Source organism: Gekko japonicus, unplaced genomic scaffold, assembly GCF_001447785.1.
Source record: "Gekko japonicus isolate JY-2015 unplaced genomic scaffold, Gekko_japonicus_V1.1 scaffold13, whole genome shotgun sequence".
NCBI classification, from domain to species: Eukaryota; Metazoa; Chordata; class Lepidosauria; order Squamata; family Gekkonidae; genus Gekko; species Gekko japonicus.
In genome coordinates, this window is record NW_015172553.1 from 161,677 (window position 1) to 180,467 (window position 18,791).

At 52.3% G+C, this 18,791-nt stretch overlaps 1 protein-coding gene across 1 annotated transcript in view; it reads right to left on the reverse strand.

Annotated features, from left to right (window-relative positions):
• INTS1 (integrator complex subunit 1) overlaps positions 1-16,889 on the reverse strand; it is a 75,410-nt gene extending 58,521 nt beyond the window's left edge. Inside the window, 10 exon segments of the mRNA XM_015421145.1 lie at positions 2,906-3,047; positions 3,283-3,316; positions 3,319-3,427; positions 5,582-5,768; positions 6,351-6,456; positions 8,449-8,611; positions 9,593-9,730; positions 12,076-12,272; positions 13,584-13,874; positions 16,696-16,889. Of these exon segments, the coding sequence (XP_015276631.1) occupies positions 2,906-3,047; positions 3,283-3,316; positions 3,319-3,427; positions 5,582-5,768; positions 6,351-6,456; positions 8,449-8,611; positions 9,593-9,730; positions 12,076-12,272; positions 13,584-13,874; positions 16,696-16,753 (1,425 nt within the window). The 5' untranslated portion in view covers positions 16,754-16,889.
• Between the last annotated feature and the right edge of the window lie 1,902 nt (positions 16,890-18,791).

Genomic DNA, 18,791 nt, shown 5'->3' on the forward strand with positions numbered 1-18,791 from the left:
CGGGGGAGAGAGGTGGGACGGGGCCAAACTGGGATACTGGCAAAGCCCCTCCACAACTGCAGAATTAAAACTGAACCAGTAGCAGCAACCAGGTGGGAGGGCGGGCAAGGTGGCAGGGAGGAAGGCGGGGAATGTCTTTCAGCCAGCTGAACGGGACACAGGCGGAGTTTCTCTTCCTCCTCTTGATTGACCTGGAAGGCCCAGGCTAGCCCGACCCTGTCAGATCTCAGCAGCTAAGCAGGGCTGGCCCTGGCTAGTATTTGGAAGGGTGACCTCCAAGGAATATCAGGGTTGTGACACAAAGGCAGGAAACGGCAAACCACCTGTAAAAATGTCTCTTGCCTCAAAAACAAGTCTAGCTCGCCACCTAGTGGTGCATAATGCTAAAAGAGCTAGAACTTCTCGCTGCCGGACAACTTTAGGATTTCCTGGCTATATGACACACACTGCCATACGATAATAATTTTATTATTTGCAGGTATTTAACTTAGAGGCATTTCTACCATGCAGGAATGGTGGGAGTTTCATTGCCAGCTCTTCTGGTTGCAGGTATTAAACTTAAAGGTATTTCTATCATCGGGGTGGGGGGTGGTGGAAATCTCCTTGTCAGCTGAATGGGAGGCATTCCTACCATGCAGGAAGGGAGGAAACACTGCATTGCCAAGTCTCTGGGATCTGCCTGATCTGGGGGGATACAATCAGGGGTCATTTCCTGCGGGAGCGTACAGGAGCGGAGCTCCAGCAGTAAGGAGCCCAGGGGGTGGGCACATGCAACAAGCCCCGCCCCCTGCTCCCAGCAGCCCTCAGTCGGGCCACGAGGAGCAAGAAGCAGCCAGGTAAGTTGCAGAGCCCCCCCCCCCTCCTTTCACGTAGAAGCTCTCCTTCCCCTGTGAGGGCAGATCTGTGCATTCCCCCCCCCCAATAGCTAGCAATCCAAAACAGTCCAGTGGCACCTTTTAGACTAAGTGTTATTCAGGCACAAGCTCTCCCTCCTCTGTGAGGGCAGATCTCCCTCCTCTGTGAGGGCAGGTCTGCATGTCCCCTCCCCCAAAAGCTAGCAATCCAAAACAGTCCAGTGGAGCCTGAGTGGTGGGTGTTGCCTTCTGACACACTTCCGGTGATCTCAGGGGGCGTGGCATATGCAAATAAGTTATACTAATACATTATGCTAATGAGCTCCTGCACCTCTTTTTCTACGAAATGACCCCTGGATACAATAGAGGTTTATAAAATTATGGATGGGGTGGAGAGAGTCGTCAAAGAAACTTTTTCTCCCTCTCCCAAAGTACTAGGACTTGAGGGCGTCCAATGAACCTTATGGGCAGTAAGTTCAGGAAGGACAAAAGGAAATACATCTTTACACAGAGCGTGATCGAAACGTGGAATTCGCTGCCAGAGAATGTAGTGGTGGCCAAAAGAATAAGCAGCTGTAAAGGGGGATTAGACAGATCCATGGAGGAATAAGTCTATCAATGGCTACCAGCCATGGTGGCTAAGGGGAACCTCCACATTTCAGAGGCACTAATCCTCTGAATCCCAGAGCCAGGAGGCAACATCAAGCGAAGGCCTCGGCCTCTCTGCCCTGTGGCTGGCCCTCCGGAGGAACTGGGTGGCCACCATGTGAGACGGGATGCTGGACTAGATGGACCCTCACTGGTCTGATCCAGCAGGGCTCTTCTGATGTTATCCTGTCTCTTATCCTTTCTTATCCTGTCTCTGACCTGTTGTTGGCCCTCTCCAGAGGAACTGGCTGGCCCCTGTGTGAGACAGGATGCTGGACGAGATGGCATCTCACTGGTCTGACCCAGCAGGGCTCTTCTGATGTTTTCTGCTTGTGGGTATTAAACTTAGAGGCATTTCTAACAGGGTGTGGTGGAGGGGGACAGGAAAGTCTTTCTGCCTGCAGAATGGGATGTGGGCTGAGCAGCTGTTCCTCCTCTGCCTGGAGGTATTCAGCCTGGACGTGGCCCGAGGTGTGGCCCTTTGGCCAGAGCTCCAGACCCTCAGCTCGTAGCCTGTAGCCCTGTGAGAGCCAGCCCGGTAGATCCCAGACTATCCACGGAGATACGCTGTATAGATCTGTTTTCCTTTGCTTGTCTAGATTATATTTTTCTATTATTTTCGCAAGGGGAGGGCCGGGGGGGGGGGGGGGGAAATGTGGGAGAGGAATACCAAAATAAAAACAAAGAGGGCTATGTGTATTTTTTCAAGTAAACCTCATAAATACGGAAAAGAGCTGAGTCAAGGATTAAGTCAATTCGAACACACGGGCGGAGGTGGCTGCTGTGTTTGGCAGCACCCCAGAAGCCTTTCGGCTGCCGTCTGTCTCAAAGGCAACAAGATCAGAAAATGGGATTTATCGTTTGCTAAGGAGAAGATGCCAGAGACCCAGCCAACTGACTCGGTCACCGGCGAAAGAGATCTGGGTGAGGTTTGGGTGCCAAGGGCAGGAATGAAGGAGCGGATAGAAATACTCAAGCGACCCACGCAGCACTCGGTTTCCAGTTTGATTTGGGAACTCTGTCTACCTTTGCCTGGTAGGCCTGCTGGATGGAACCAACCCTGCTCAGCAGAGGCAAAAAAAACCCACTGTGGATAATACGTTGAGTGAGTTCGATCCTAACTGGTTGTGCGAACCACAAAACCAGACAGCACAAGGAGGACTCCTATGCTCTACAAATTTTCCAACTGTGGTTCGAGCTAGTTCCTCAAGTTCTCCGGCATTCCAGGCTAGCCCGCCAGCCTTTCTCGAATCCCCCTACCTTTGAATTCCCAAATCCCCCTACCATCAAATCCTCAAATCCCCCACCATCGAATCCCCAAATCCCCCTACCATCGAATCCCCGAATCCCCCTACCATCGAATCCCCGAATCCCCCTACCTTTGAATCCCCGAATCCCCCTACCTTCGGTGCCAGCTCCGGGCTGTGCTGGAGGACCGTATACAAAATCTGCATGTTGTTGGGGTTCCTTGCATTGGACAACTCGTTGAAGATCACAGACTTGACTACGGTCCCCAGGTTGTCCCGGTGGGCATTCAGCAGCTCCCTGAGGGACGGGAAAAAATGGCGCTGATCAGCGATGTACATACCACAAATACTCCTATGGTGGGATCTACGACTATCCCAAACACCCGACACGACTGGGCCAGAGGAATCCCTCTCGATTTGCAACTACGCAGGTCGACCGGTCTCTTTCCCCATCGCTGACACCCTGGCTCCTTCCAAACCGGCCTCCCAGTGGGATTTCTGAAGGGGAAACGAGCCCCGTTCTCCCCACCTACCTGACGCACAGCATGTAGTGGTTCAGCAAAAAAAAGGCTTCAGGCGGATCTTGATTAGGTTGGAGACGACCTCCACGTCCTCGGAGCTGTGGGTGTTGCAGTTCATGCAGACCGACATGAGCAAGTCCTGGGCCGGTCTGGTGAGCTGAGGATCGGAAAGGGGGAGGCGGTTTACTCTCATCAATGTAAAAACCTCTTCCCCGTTTCAACAGGGATTAGAAAAATCAGTGGAGGAGAGATCTATCAGTGGCTGCTGGCCACGGTGACTAAAGGGAACCTCTACATTCAGAGGCGGTCAAGCTCTGAAACCCAGTGCCAGGAGGCACTAAGCAGGGGAAGGCCTCGGCCCCTGTGCCCCATTGTTGGCCCTTCAGAGGAACTGGTCAGCCACTCTGTGAGATGGGAGGCTGGTCTAGATGGGCCACTGGTCTGATCCAGCCGGGCTGTTCTGAGGTTCTTATCAGGGGAAGGCCTCTATGCCCTGTTGCTGGCGCTCTGGTTGGCCATTGTGTGAGAAAAGATTCTGGACTAGATGGACCCTCACTGGTCTGATCCAACGGGGCTCTTCTGATGTTCTTATTGGGTAATGCCTCAGCCTCTCTGCCCTGTTGTTGGCCATCCAGAAGAACTGGGTGGCCACTGTGTGAGACAGAATGCTGAACTAGATGGACCCTCACTGGTCTGATCCAACGGGGCTCTTCTGATGTTCTTATTGGGTAATGCCTCAGCCTCTCTGCCCTGTTGTTGGCCATCCAGAAGAACTGGGTGGCCACTGTGTGAGACAGAATGCTGAACTAGATGGACCCTCACTGGTCTGATCCAACGGGGCTCTTCTGATGTTCTTATTGGGTAATGCCTCAGCCTCTCTGCCCTGTTGTTGGCCATCCAGAAGAACTGGGTGGCCACTGTGTGAGACAGAATGCTGAACTAGATGGACCCTCACTGGTCTGATCCAGCAGGGCTCTTCTTATCTGGGGAAGGCTTCGGCCTCTATGCCCTGCTGCTGGCCCTCCAGAGGAATCGGTTGGCCACTGCGTGAGAGAGGATGCCGGACTAGATACGACATTGCCTGCGGGAGCCTTTGGAAGTCTGACACAGTATGGTCCTCAGTCACAAAATGGCTGCCACAGGAAGCCAAGCCAGCCGCAAAATGGCTACCACAGCTTGTCTTCAGAAAAACATACCGTAGACTCCGAACAATAATAAAACGTTAATATATAGTATATATATTCAAACAATTCACTAGAGATTCTATAAAGAAATATACAATGTTACCTGATAATAATTGCTAGTATTCATCTTCAACAGACTATGGAGAAATTTACATGAATTGGTAAAGAGAGAGCGGCGTTCCATTTAAGCCTGGCAGTGTTGATGGTGTGACTTTGGGAAGTTTTGACTGCTTCTGGGCAATTCTTGAGAAAGACTGTGAAATGGTCTGCTTACTGGTGCTCGGTTGGACCTGGCCCTCATCACCGCCCAAGCTGAATACTACCAATTATTATCAGACAATACTATATATTTCTCTAGTGAATCTCTACTGAATCGCTTGAATATATACATACATTTTATTATTGTTTGGGGTCTACTTTAGGGTACGTTTTCCTTTTATTTGCCTGCCTGGTCAGTTACTGTCAGGGGTCATTTCCAGGAGTGCAAAGGAGCGGAGCTCTGGCAGTAAAGAGCCCAGGGGGCGGGCACATGCAACAAGCCCCACCCCCTGCTCCCAGCAGCCCTCAGTCAGAGCAAGAAGCAGCCAGGTAAGTTGCAGAGCTCCTCCGGCCCCCCGAGGGACAGTCCAGTGGCACCTTTAAGACCAGGTTTTATTCAGGTACAAGCTCTCCTGCGAGGACAGATCTGCACGTCCCCCCCCAATAGCTAGCCATCCAAAACAGTCCAGTAGAGCCTGAGCAGTGGGTGTTGCCTTCTGACACACTTCCGGTGATGTCAGGGGGTGTGGCATATGCAAATAAATTATGCTAATGAGCTCCTGCACCTCTTTTTCTACGAAATGACCCCTGGTTACCATGGTCTGTTTTTGTCTTGCTTACAGCGTGTGTTCAGTTGCACAGTAAATAGCCTTGTGTTCTTGGGGCAGCTGCTGCAGAAACAATGCTTTTGAAAATCTGTACAGCCAATGAAATCTCCAGCGGCCAATCGGAAGCCCCGCTGGGGAAAAGATCCTTCTGGCTACACCCCCTTTCTCAGAACTCTTGACGGGCACCAGAAAAGGTGTCGGTGGGTGTGACGGCGCCCATAGGCACCCTGTCGGGGATCCCGGATGGGTCAAGCCTCTCACCTTGGGGTTCTGCAGCCACATCTCCAGCCTCTGCACGGCCATCTGGCGAATCTCCTTGTAGCCACATGTGGCCGTCAGGAGGCGCAGGAGGTTCCGGGAGACGCTGTCCATCGGCTGGCGCCGGTTGAGCTGGTCCCGCAGCATGTCCAGGACGTACTCCTCCACGCTCTCCGCAAGGTCGTCGTACCTGGGCCAAGACGAGCCGGGTTTTGCTTTTATTAAGGACGGCCCTATATGGATTGGGACCGAGGGAATCTGAAGGACCATCTTCCCCCCCACATTCCTGCCTGGGAATTCAGATCACAGGGAGAGGCCCTCCTGACTGTCCCACCAATCAATGAAGCTCGTCTGGTGGACACAGGAAACAGGGCCTTTTTGGTGGCAGCCCCACGATTAAGGAACGACCTCCCCAAGGAGGCACGCCGGACCCCCTCACTTCCGATCTTTAGGAGGCAGCGGAAGGAGGCTTCATTTAGGATTGTGTTTGATTAAAACAGTCCTAAATGGTGATTTTTCCAATTTTGGTTTAATGCATTTTTTATGTGCTCTGTTTTCTTTATATTGTAAGCTGCCTTGAGCTCCACAAGGGGGAGGGGGGGGCAATGAATGTTTCAAAACAATAAATAAATTAGATTGAACATTTTAAAGAACCCCTTCCTGAAAAATAGAGGACTCTCCAAGCAGATAGTAAACGAGCCTTCAGGCTCCCGCGGTTAAGCGAGATCCGGTAGTTCCTGAACCGCACCTGGGGCAGAAAAGGACTTCATACCTGGGCATGAGCTGGCCCTCCTGCTCCGGGCTCATCTTGTCTTCTGCAATCAGCAGCTCGCTCTGGCTGTCCTCTTCGTCGGGCACCGAGGGGTGCGGGCTGTTTCCTAAAAGCGGGCCCAGAATACACATACATCACATCACATGCCCACAGGGAGCGGCCTTAAACTGAATCAGACCATCGGTCCATCCAAGTCGGTGTTGTCTACTCAGGCAGGTAGCGGCTCTCCAGAGTCTCCGGTTGAGGTCTTTCTCATCACCTCCTACCCAATACTTTTTAACTGGAGATGCTGGGGATTGAACCTGGGACCTTCTGCATGCCAAGCAGAGGCTCTACCACTGAGCCACAGCCCCTCTTGACAGCTCTCCAGGGTCTCAGGCGAAGGTCTTTCCCATCACCTCCTGCCTGGTCCTTTTAGCTGGAGATGCCAGGGATTGAACCTGGGACTTTCTGCATGCCAAGCAGAGGCTCTACCACTGAGCCACAGCCCCTCTTGACAGCTCTCCAGGGTCTCAGGCGAAGGTCTTTCCCATCACCTCCTGCCTGGTCCTTTTAGCTGGAGATGCCAGGGATTGAACCTGGGACTTTCTGCATGCCAAGCAGAGGCTCTACCACTGAGCCACAGCCCCTCTTGACAGCTCTCCAGGGTCTCAGGCGAAGGTCTTTCCCATCACCTCCTGCCTGGTCCTTTTAGCTGGAGATGCCAGGGATTGAACCTGGGACTTTCTGCATGCCAAGCAGAGGCTCTACCACTGAGCCACAGCCCCTCTTGACAGCTCTCCAGGGTCTCAGGCGAAGGTCTTTCCCATCACCTCCTGCCTGGTCCTTTTAGCTGGAGATGCCAGGGATTGAACCTGGGACTTTCTGCATGCCAAGCAGAGGCTCTACCACTGAGCCACAGCCCCTCTTGACAGCTCTCCAGGGTCTCAGGCGAAGGTCTTTCCCATCACCTCCTGCCTGGTCCTTTTAGCTGGAGATGCCGGGGACTGAACCTGGGGCCTTCTGCATGTCAAGCAGAGGCTCTGCCACTGAGAAGGGGGAACACACCTTTACCACAGCTTCACGTGAGATCTCAGCTGAGCTTCTGTTCCTCCTCCGTTTGCAGGTAAGAAAAGCCCGACCATGACTAAAGGCACTTCTGCAAATAATAAAGGGCTCTGGGCTCTTACCCCACGGCTCTCAGACAGAAACCATAAAGCCAGCCAACAAAGTGGATTCAGGGCTCGCCTGGTATTGTTTGTACGTGCCTATTTAAATGGTATTTTCATATTTGTAAGCCACTTTGGGTCCTCTTTGGGGGAAAGTGGGAGGAAAAAAAATACCAACATAAACTTTGCTCAATGGACAGGCCACTCCCCCCCCCCTTTACCATAAGCACATCGGAGGAGCCCTGCTGGATCAGAACGGTGAGGGCCCATCCAGCCCAGCCTCCTGTCTCACACAGTGGTCGACCAGTTCCTATGGAGGGCCAACAACAGGGCACAGAGGCCGAGGCCTTCCCCTGATCAGAACATCAGAACAGCCCTGCCAGATCAGCCTCTCTTCTTCCCAATGGAGGCCCAAATCGGCTTATAACATTCTCTCTTCTGCTTTACATGCACAACGACCCTGTGATGTAGCAGTAGAAAACAGAAAGAGTCCAGTAATGAGACAGGAAACGTGGGTCTTGTTTCAGTCCAGGAGAGTGCACGGACCGAATTGAGACCTCGGTTTCTTGTCTCATTACCAAGGCTGATTTCTCCATGCCTACCACCCGTCTGCAGATCACACCTAATCCAATCACACCTGCTATTGTCATTCAGCAACTGAAACCACTCCACTCTCCAAGATATAAGGACAGATGTTCTCACGTTCTAGCTGTATCTGAAGAAGTGAACAGTGACTCATGGAAGCTCCTCCCCTGCCACGAATTTTGTCAGTCTTTAAGGTGCTCCTGGACCCTTGCTCTTTTCTACTGCTACGGACAGACAAACATCTTGTGATTTGGTTTGGCTGAGAGTGACCAGCAAAGTGGGGATTTGAACCCAGATCCTAGCTGACACTCCTAACCACTACACCTAACTGGTTCTTGTCTACTCTTCGCCCAGGACTGCCTTACCGGCGCTGAGGTCACCTCCGCTGCCACGCCCCACCTCCCCGTGGAGCAAAATATTCTTGGGAGGGATCTTGGTGCTGAACGCCGTCTGAATGTTGTCCACGAAGGTCTTGCAGTGCGGGCTGTCTACCCAGATACGCTCCCCCAGGGAGTCCTCAATGTAGACCTGCGAGGAAGAGAAAAGCCAAGCCACCTTAAGTGGTCGCGTCCAATAAGATTCAGGCCCATCTCAGTTTTTCCGATTGGGGGGACCTGCACATTCCAAGAGAGCCAGCACACGAACACCAGCACAGGTAAGGGGAAAAGCCAAAGGCCGACAGTGTCTACCTAGACAAATGTCGATTGACATAAAGGGCATCCACGCTTTTGGACCTGGAGGAGACTTTTGGACAAAGCCAGCCACTGACAAAGAATGCAGCGAGAACCAGAAAATCGACAATCCACACACAACGGCTGAATCCCCCAGTTTTATAAAGTAGTAATCTCTGGGTCAATACTCGCACATATACACACACTTATGCAAGCAAGTTAAGCATTCTATAAACATTGGGGAAGGGTTCTGGCTCAGTGGTAGAGCCTCTGCTTGGCGTGCAGAAGGTCCCAGGTTCAGTCCTTGGCATCTCCAGTTAAAAAGGACCAGGCAGCAGGTGATGGGGAAAGACCGCCACCTGAGACCCTGGAGAGCTGTAAAGAGGGGCTGTGGCTCAGTGGCAGAGCATCTGCTTGGCATGCAGGAGGTCCCAGGTTCAATCCCTGGCATCTCCAGTTAAACACAACCAGGCAGGAGGTGATGGGAAAGACCTCCACCTGAGACCCTGGAGAGCTGTAAAGAGGGGCCGTGGCTCAGTGGAAGAGCCTCTGCTTGGCATGCAGAAGGTCCCAGGTTCAATCCCCGGCATATCCAGTTAAAAGGACCAGGAAGAGGTGATGGGAAAGACCTCCGCCTGAGACCCCGGAGAGCTGCTGCCAGTCAGAGTAGATAATATCGACGTTGTCACACCAAGGGTCTGATTCAGGATAAAGTAGTTTCACGTGTGTACAGACGTCTCCTTCCTTGGCTGTACACCCCCTTCCTTCCCCACCCTCTCTTTCCTTGGCCGCACGCGGCTTGACTGCCCCCTCTCGCCCCCCCCCAATCCCGCCGCACCTTGACGAAGATCTCGGGCCAGTTTTCGTCCTCTTCGTAGGCCGCCATGAGGAGGTTGCAGGCCAAGACGGAGACCAGGCTGTTCCCCTTGGCCTTGAAGTTGATGGAGGCGTCTCGGCGAAGGAGGCTGCACAAGGCCTGCGGGGACAGAAGGGCCCCGTCAGGGAGAAAGAGCCCTCCGAGGTTAGCGGACAGCGCGGCATTTCAGCGGTTATCCTAAGCAGAAGCACTTGCGACTCTGCATGGGGAAGCAGTACGGTTCCCGGGAAGTTACTTTCCTTTACTGAGTGAAGGCAGAGAGAAACGGAGAACCCTGTCTGACGAAGCGTGCCTGCACTCGAAAGCTCACATCTTGAATACAAACTTGTTGGACTTAAAGGTGCCACTGGACTCTAACTTTGTTGGAGAACCCTGTTGGTCAGGGAAGGATGAGGTTATGAGCGACGATCAATTTCTTTTTCTTTTCAGGGAAACGATCCCTGAAATTGCTTCTAAGTCCTCGGCCTCTTATCTTTCAGTAATTCAGCAAAAAATAACAAAAAAAAAATTATAATTAGGGAGAGCTTAAAAGGAGGCACTAAAAGAGACTCCCTGGCTGAGACCAGACAGAGTGAACAGCCCTTAGCTATGCAGGCCATTGGTTTGGATTGATGTAGGGCAACTGCACATCTTTAAAGCATGAACGTGTAGATTCTTCTCCAGACGCTTTGTATTCTGTTATATGAGTAGCAACCCTCCAACGAGTCTACGGCCAATACGAAGGGAGAGGGAGAGGGGAGGCCTGCTACATTAGATCCAACAGAATTTCCACTTGGGGGGAGGAAAATTTTCACTGATCCACCCCCCTCCTGCTGTGGACCATTAGATCCCCACTCAGTGTGTTCCCCCCTCCCCACAAGAGCCATTTGGGTGGTGGCAAGAGGGGGAATGCACAGATGTTCCGCTCCACTGATGGAAATTTCTTCTGTGGGTGCACATTTTCCACAGGATCCAAGACACTGAACTCAGAGGATCATACTTCTAAGTAAATATTGAGTTGCCCATTCTGTTTCTGCCTGGGGAGGGGGCCATGGTACAGTGGCAGAGCCTCAGCTTGGCATGCAGAAGGTCCCAGGTTCAATCCCTGGCATCTCCAGTTAAACACAACCAGGCAGGAGGTGATGGGAAAGACCTCCGCCTGAGACCCGGGAAAACTGTAAAGAGGGGCTGTGGCTCAGTGGTAGAGCCTCTGCTTGGCATGCAGGAGGCCCCAGGTTCAATCCCCGGCATCTCCAGTTAAAAGGACCAGACAGTAGGTGATGGGAAAGACCTCCGCCTGAGACCCTGGAGAGCTGTAAAGAGGGGCCGTGGCTCAGTGGAAGAGCCTCTGCTTGGCATGCAGGCAGTCCCAGGTTCAATCCCCGGCGTCTCCAGGTAAAAGGACCAGGCAGGAGGTAATTGGAAAGACCTCCGCCGGAGACCCTGGAGAGCTGTAGAGGGGCCTGTGGCTCATGGTAGAGCATCAGGTTTGCATGCAGGAGGTCCCAGGTTCAGTCTAGTCGAAAGGACCAAGTCGTGAGTGATGCCAAAGACCTCCGCCTGAGACCCCGGAGAGCCGCTGCCAGTCTGAGTAGACAATACTGACTTTGATGGATTAAGGGTCGGATTCAGTATTAAGGCAGCTTCATGTTTGTTCAAAAATGTAATATTTCTGGAAAATGTGAAATTAAAGGTGGGGAAGACTATCGTTTTGAGGTTTGGAGTTTGGGACAAACTGCCTTGAAATGCAGGCTTAGAAACAGCAGATAAATTTTGGCCATTGTCATACAGTTGGTGTTTCTTTGGGGGGGGGGGAATCCCTTAAAAAAAACCACCACAAAATGCAATGCATATAACTTCACTGACCGTTTGACAAATGAAAATATTCTGTGGAAGTTTTTGTTTTAACATCTATACTTGGCTCATTAGGCTTGGGGAGGAGAAACAGGGAAAATATGACCCCACCTCATGAACCTTCTCATTTCTCATACGAACCTCAGAAGAGCCCTGCTGGGTCAGACCAGTGAGGGTCCACCTAGTCCAGCCTCCCGTCTCACACAGTGGCTGACCAGTTCCTCTGGAGGGACAAGAACAGGGCAGAGAGGCTGAGGCCTTCCCCTGATAAGAACACCAGAAGAGCCCTGCTGGATCAGACCAGTGAGGGTCCATCCAGTCCAGCATCCGGTCTCACACAGGGGCCGACCAGTTCCTCTGGAGGGCCAACAACCAGGGCAGAGAGGCCGAGGCCTTCCCCTGAGAAGATCCTCAGAAGAGCCCTGCTGGGTCAGACCAGGGAGGGTCCATCCAGTCCAGCATCCTGCCTCACACAGTGGCCAGCCAGTTCCTCTGGAGGGCCAACAACAGGGCAAGAGAGGCCAAGACCTTCCCCTGAGGCTGCCTCCTGGCTCTGGGATTCAGAGGCCGCCTGCCTCTGAATGGAAAACAAGTTTCCATCTTCCCCTCACCTCAATCACTCCCTCTGTGGCGAAGATGTTCGGCTTGATCTTGGCCAGGTACATCAGGCTCAGGTACAGGGTGGTGTCCGGTTTGGCCCGGTTCATCTTCAGCTGCTTCACGGCCCCGCACAACACCCCTTCGATCCGGTCATCGTTGCCCTCGGCTTCCGCGGCCTCGATCTCGTCCAGTAGAATGGTGGGGGCCACTGGGGAGGGAAGCAAATCGCGATAGGCTTCAAGGACCCTGGCGAGTGTGTGAACTCTCTGGCTCTTAAGGTTCGGTGGCCGTTTAGGAGGACACGGGCGCTTGACTCAAGCAGAGACAGGGAGACCGTTGTGAGAGATGCACCTCAAATATGGTCGAAGGGTTGCATGTACATTACACCAGAAAGCACATAGGTTATTTCACACAGTGCTTCATATCCACCTTGTGGATCCAGTAATGACTGACAGCACAAGGTGGTGGGAGAACCAGGTTCGGATCCTCCTTTTACCAAGCAAACTAGTTGGGTGTTCATAGGCCAGTCAGTCTCTCTCTCGACCTAGCCTACCTCGCAAGGTGGTTGTTTGTGAGGATGAAATGGAGGGGGAGAGAATGACGTTGTAGGCCACTTTGGGTCCCCTCCAGGGAGAAAAGGAGGAGAGGAGGAGGAGATTGGACTTATACCCTGCCCTTCACGACCCAAAGGTGTCTCAGACCTTACAAACTCCTTTCCCTTCCCCTCCCCACAACAGGCACCCTGTGAGGTAGGCGGGCCTGAGAGAGCTCTGACAGAAACTGCTCTTTTTCAAGAACAGCTGTGCCAGAGCTTGTGACTGACCCAAGGTCACATCAGCAGGTGCAAGTGGAGGAGGTGCGAATCAAACCCAGTGCTCCCAGATTAGAGTCCGCACACTTTACACCAAACTGGCTCTGTTGGGTACAAATATCGAAATACGTAAAAATGGATTAGGATAGAAAAAGAAGAAGACGAGACTGGATTCATACCCCAGCCTTCACTCGGAGTCTCAGAGCGGCTTACAAACTCCTTTCCCTCAACAGACACCCTGTGAGGTAGGCGGGGCTGAGAGAGCTCTCTCGAGGACGGCTGCTGAGAGAACAGCTCCGAGAGAACGTGTGACTGACACAAGGTCACATCAGCAGCTGCATATGGAGGAGTGGGGAATCAAACCCTGTTCTCCCAGATGAGAGTCCGCGCTCCTAGCCGCTACAACCAAAATGACTTGGGCAAAGAAAGCCAGCGTGGCGTACCAGTTAAAGAGTGTCAGGCTAGGATCTGGGAGACTCAGGTTCGGATCCCCACTCTGCCACGAAAGCTTTGCGGGTGACCTTGGACCGGTCACCCCCTCTCAGGCCTAACCTACTTCACAGGGTTGTTGTGAAGAGACAATGGAGGAGGGGAGAACGATGTAAGTTGCTTTGGTTCCCCGTTTGGGGGAAAAGTGTGGTCTAAATGAAGCAGATTCCTAAAGAGGGAGTAAAAAAATGACGCCGATGGCTTCTCCTTCCTCCTTACCTTCGATGGGGATCACAGACGGCTCCTTGATGGAGGGCGAAATGGCCCGCTTCTCGGCCACGGCGGCCTCGGCCAAGCGTCCCAGGGCACTGAGCGGGGGCGTGGAGGAAAGCTTGGGCCGCTTGGCCAGGCCGGTCAGCCCGGAAGGTCCGGCCAAGCTGGCCGCGCCGTCTCTCTTGCGCTCGGAGGGCAGCCCTGCCGAAGCCGGTTTGAGCAGAGCGGCGGCCACTTTCGACTCCCCGGCTTGGCCTTTGGAGCCCAGGGCAATGAAATCACCGGGCGGCGGGTGGCCTGGAGGGAGAAGGAGAAACAGAGAGGCGTCAGCGGAAGTGAGAAGTCTGGGGGATGCCTTTCGCCACCTTCCACGGGGAAAAGGGAAAATATACGTGTCCCTCAAAGACCTGCCTTTTAGATTACATTGTATTAATTTGGTGTTGATTGTTATGCACTTTGTTGTTACCCGCCCTAAGCCTGTTTGGCAGGGTAAATGTAAAGGTTTCCCTTGCTCGAAAGCCAGTTGAATCTGACTCTAGGGATGCGGTGCACATCTCCGTTTCCAAGCCGAAGAGCCAGCGCTGTCCAAAGACGTTTCCGTGGTCATGCGGCCGGCATGATTAGACGCCGAGGTGCACGGAACGCTGTTGCCTTCCCACCAAAGTGGTTCATGTTTATCTACTTGCAATATCTTGCTTTCGAACTGCTAGGTCGGCAGGAGCTGGAACTAGAGACGGGAGCTCACTCTGTCATGCGGCACTCAAACTGCCGATCTACCGACCTACCGGTCTGCAGTTCAGCGTCTTAACCCCTTGAGCCACCATAGTTTGGAAGGGCGGGATATAAATTTAACAAACAAACAAATAAACCTCAGTAAGAATTTCCTGACTATCAGAGTGGTTCCTCAGTGGGACAGGCTTCCTCGGGAGTTGGTGGGCTCTCCTCCTTTGGAGGTTTTCATAAGAACATAAGAGACGCCAATGTTGGATCAGGCCAAAGGCCCATCTAGTCCAACACTCTGTCACACGGTGGCCAAAAATACCAGGGGCCATCAGGAGGTCCACCAGTGGGGCCAGGACATTAGAAGCCCTCCCACTGTTGCCCCCCCCCAAGCACCAAGAAGACAGAGCATCACTTGCTCCAGAGCCCCTTTTGAAGCTGTCCATGCTTGTAGCTGCCACTTCCTGTGGCAGTGAATTCCATGTGTTAATCACTCTTTGGGTGAAGAAGTACTTCCTTTTATCCGTTCTAACCTGACCGCTCAGCAATTTCATGGGGTGCCCACGAGTTCTTGTATTGTGAGAAAGGGAGAAAAGTACCTCTTTCTCTACATGCTCTATTCCCTGCATAATCTTATAAACCTCAATCATGTCTCCCCTCAGTGACCCGTGAAGCAGTACAGAAATGCCATAATAGGATCCTACTTGCCATAAGTTGTGTGCGGCAGCATGGATCACAGTCCCTAGCCATTTATCCAAGCAAAATTTGTGGCTCACTTCAGAAGTGAGCACTGCAGGGACTCACGAAAGCTCCTCCCCTGCCACAAATTCTGCTGCTGGAGTCTGGCTCTTTTCTACAGCTACAGACAGACTCACACGCCTACCCAACCTGTCCTGTCTTCATTGATCCAAGCAAGTTTGTAAGACCTTTTTGAGCAGAGGAACCCTGTTGCCTGTGCTGAAAAGCACTCTCGGATTGTTCAGCCTTGCACAGCTTGCATAAAGCCCATTTACAGAAACCGCCCAAGGAAATAGAAGCTCCAGGGCCCCAGACCCTCAAAGTAGCCAAGTGTACAACCCTGGAGCCCCATTGGTAGAGCTATGGCCTTCTTGGGGCACCCTACAGGATTAGTAATAATGCTGTGTAGCCTTGGGCATCGAGCCCCCAGCCTATACCTGACCAGGGATGCCAACCTCCAGGTGGCACCTGGAGATCTCCCGCTGTTACAGTTGATCTTCAGGTCCCCTAGATCAGTTCCCCTGGAGAACAGGGCTGCTTTGGAGAGGGGACTCTGTGGCAATGTGCCCCACTGCAGTACGTCCCCTCCTCAAACCCCACCCTCCCCAGGGTCCACCCCCACCCCCCAAATCTCCAGGTATTTCCTTTCCCAGAACTGGCAACCCTGTACCTGCCTAGGCTTCGTAGCAAATCAAATAAATGGGGAACACAGTGTAAAAGCCGAACAACAGAAAAACCACTGTGTAAAAAGGCTTGTAATAACCATGCGATGCATTAAAATCGCCAACTATTTATTCAATGCAACTATCAAATATATAGACCACCCACATTAATCAATACGATGCGAAAATATTCTTCAGACAAAACATACGTTTTTAAAGTTAAATTATTTATTTAACACCATGTCTATATCATGTTAACATTCAGAATACCGATGAGAGCTTCTCAAGATTAACAATTAGTTGTACATCCAAAGCAAGCCATTACATTCAAGTATCATTAACTTAACAATAACGCAAATTCTTTGGTGCTAAACTTTTTCCTAGCCAAGTATTCTACTACTGGGAACCAGATAGCTTGAAATGGTTTTTTGGTAGCTTTCCAAGTTGGGCATGAAGGACTGGCTTGTAATGTTACCCAGTGTTCCCTCTAAGCTGAGTTAGTGTGAGCTAGCTCAGTTTTTTAGCCTCTGGCTCACACAGTTTTGTCTCAGCTCAGGAAGAGTGGCTCCAGAGCAAACTAATTTATGCAGGAGCCAAATCGCTCGCTCACAACTTCAATGCCAGTAGCTCACAAGGTAGAATTTCTGCTCACAAAACTCCACAACTTAGAGGCAGCAGTACATAAAAATACACACACACACAATTTTTTTTTGCATTGCATTGGTTAATGCGGGTGGTCTCTATGATTGATTGTTGAACTGTAACGAGCAGTAGATCATTTTAATGCATCAAGTGGTTATTAACCGCTGCAAAAACTGTTATTAGGTTCTCTGTGACAGTTTTTTTCGCACAGTGGTTCCCCTATCGTTAGGCTGTGGAGCAGCCTACCTTGCAAAGCTGTTGTGAGGCTTTGCAAAAAAGAAAATGGACCACGTGCACGCGCCTCCCCCTTTCTCCCTTGCGCGTCCACGCGCACGCCCCCTCCCCCGCCCACTCACCGGAGGGTTTGGCGACGGCGCTGGGGCGGCGCGCGGCCGCGGGCTTCGGCCGGTTCATCCTGCAACCGGGCTGGAGGTTGGTCCCAGTCGGGGGGCGCGCTTGGTGGGCGGGGCTACGAGTGTGACGTCAAGGGAAGAGGGGGTGGGATAAAAAATCCCACCCCCCCGACTCCCGTTCTACATTCGGCCGCCGGTTTTGTTAACCGGTTTCGAGAAAAGTAAAATATTCAGACCCCGGAAACGGAAGTAGAGCTTGCCCCTCCCCTTCAACCCGGAAGCCAAAAGAGCAAAGACGCGGCCGCGCCTGGTCGCGCTCTGCGCTGCGGTTGGCGCCACCTTTCGGCCGGAAGGTGGAACTTCGTCACGTCGGCGGCGAGGGAAGGGGAAAGCGAAGCGCCGCACTGCCACCCAGAGGCCAGAGAGGGTATCGTAGTGTTGTTGTGTTTTTTTAAAAAAAGGATTCCCGCAAGTTTTTATTCCAACAAAGTGTAATTCTGGGTATTAGCTTTCCTGGGCATGCAGTCTGCGTGCATGCACACGGAAGCTTACACCCAGAATCAAACTTTGTTGGGCTTCAGGTGCCGCCGGACTCCAACTTTTGTTCTGCCTCTTCAGACCGACAGCACCGCTACCCACCTGGAAATTTTATTTGTGAGAGTCATCAGATTGCACGTCATTAGATGCATCGTGTACAAACTCATTGCAGGCGTCTAGGTGTGGTGGAGGGATGCCGGTCTCCAGGTGGGGCCTGGGGGATCCCCCCTGAATTCCAACTCATCTTCAAACTGCAGAGATCAGTTTCCCCTGGAGAAAATGCATACTTTGGAGGGTGGACTCTATGGCCTTGTACCCCCACTGAGGTCCCTGTCCTCCCCAGGATCCACCCCCCAAATCTCCAGGAGTTTCCCCAACCTGAAGTTGGTAACCCTACGTGTTGTGTCCCAACAGACCGATCACACTGTCTCCAGAACAACCAGAGCTTTGCTCCCAGAAACAATAGGGACTCAGGATCCTAGAAACAGCTTATCGGCTAATCCGAATCCTCCAGGGAACCTATCTAAGGAGGTTAATGTAAATAAGCCAATCACGGGTGTGTGGGTGTGGGTGTGTTTGTGTGGGTGCGTCAGTCTCAGTGCTTTTCAGGATCTGACCCGCATTTCCCTGTCTCCCCCCCCCCCTTTCCTTTTTTCAGGTTCCCTTCCACAAAAACTACGATTCGCTCACGATGTGTGATGTCCGCCGGAACAGATGCCTGAATAAAAGCTCGGTAACCTTTAATGTACCACAAGCTGCCACCACCCGTTACCCTTGTAGGGTCGCCAACCTCCAGGTGGCGGCTGGAGATCTCCCGCTATTACAACCAATGTTCCCTCTAAGCTCTGGAGCCTTGTGAGCATAAATTCTGCTTTGTGAGCTACTGGCATTAAAGTTGTGAGTGAGCGATTTGGCTCCTGCATAAATTAGTTTGTTCTGGAGCCCTCCTTCCTGAGCTGAGACAAAAATGTGTGAGCTGGAGTCTAAAAACTGTGAGCTGGCTCACACTAACTCAGCTTAGAGGGAACACTGATTACAACTGATCTCCAGGCGACAAGAGATACTCCCCCTGGAGAAAATGGCCACTTTGGGAGGTGGACTCTGTGGCCGTAGACCCCACGGAAGCCCCTCCCCTCCCCAAACCCCACCCTCCACAGGGTCCACCCCCAAAAAATCTCCAGGAATTTCCCAACCAGCAGCTGGTAACCCTGCTTTTCAAAAGCTGTCAGACTCCCAGTGAGATCTAGAGAGCCCCTCGGATTGCAAGGGGTCGCTATCTAGTTAGGCTTGCCAGCCTCCAGGTGGGGCCTGGAGACCTCCCAGAATCACAACTGATCTCCAGAGGACAGAGATCAGCTCCCTTAAAGAAAACGACCACTCTGGCGGGAGGACTCTATGGCATTGTAGCCCGCTGAGCTCCCTGCCTTCCCTGAACCCGGCCCTCCTTAGGCTCCGCCCCCAAATCCCTAGGAATTTCCCCACCCAGGGCTGGCAACCATATCTCCAGACAACGGAGGTCCCTGGAGAAAATGGCTGCTTTGGCGGGTGGACTCCCTGGCATT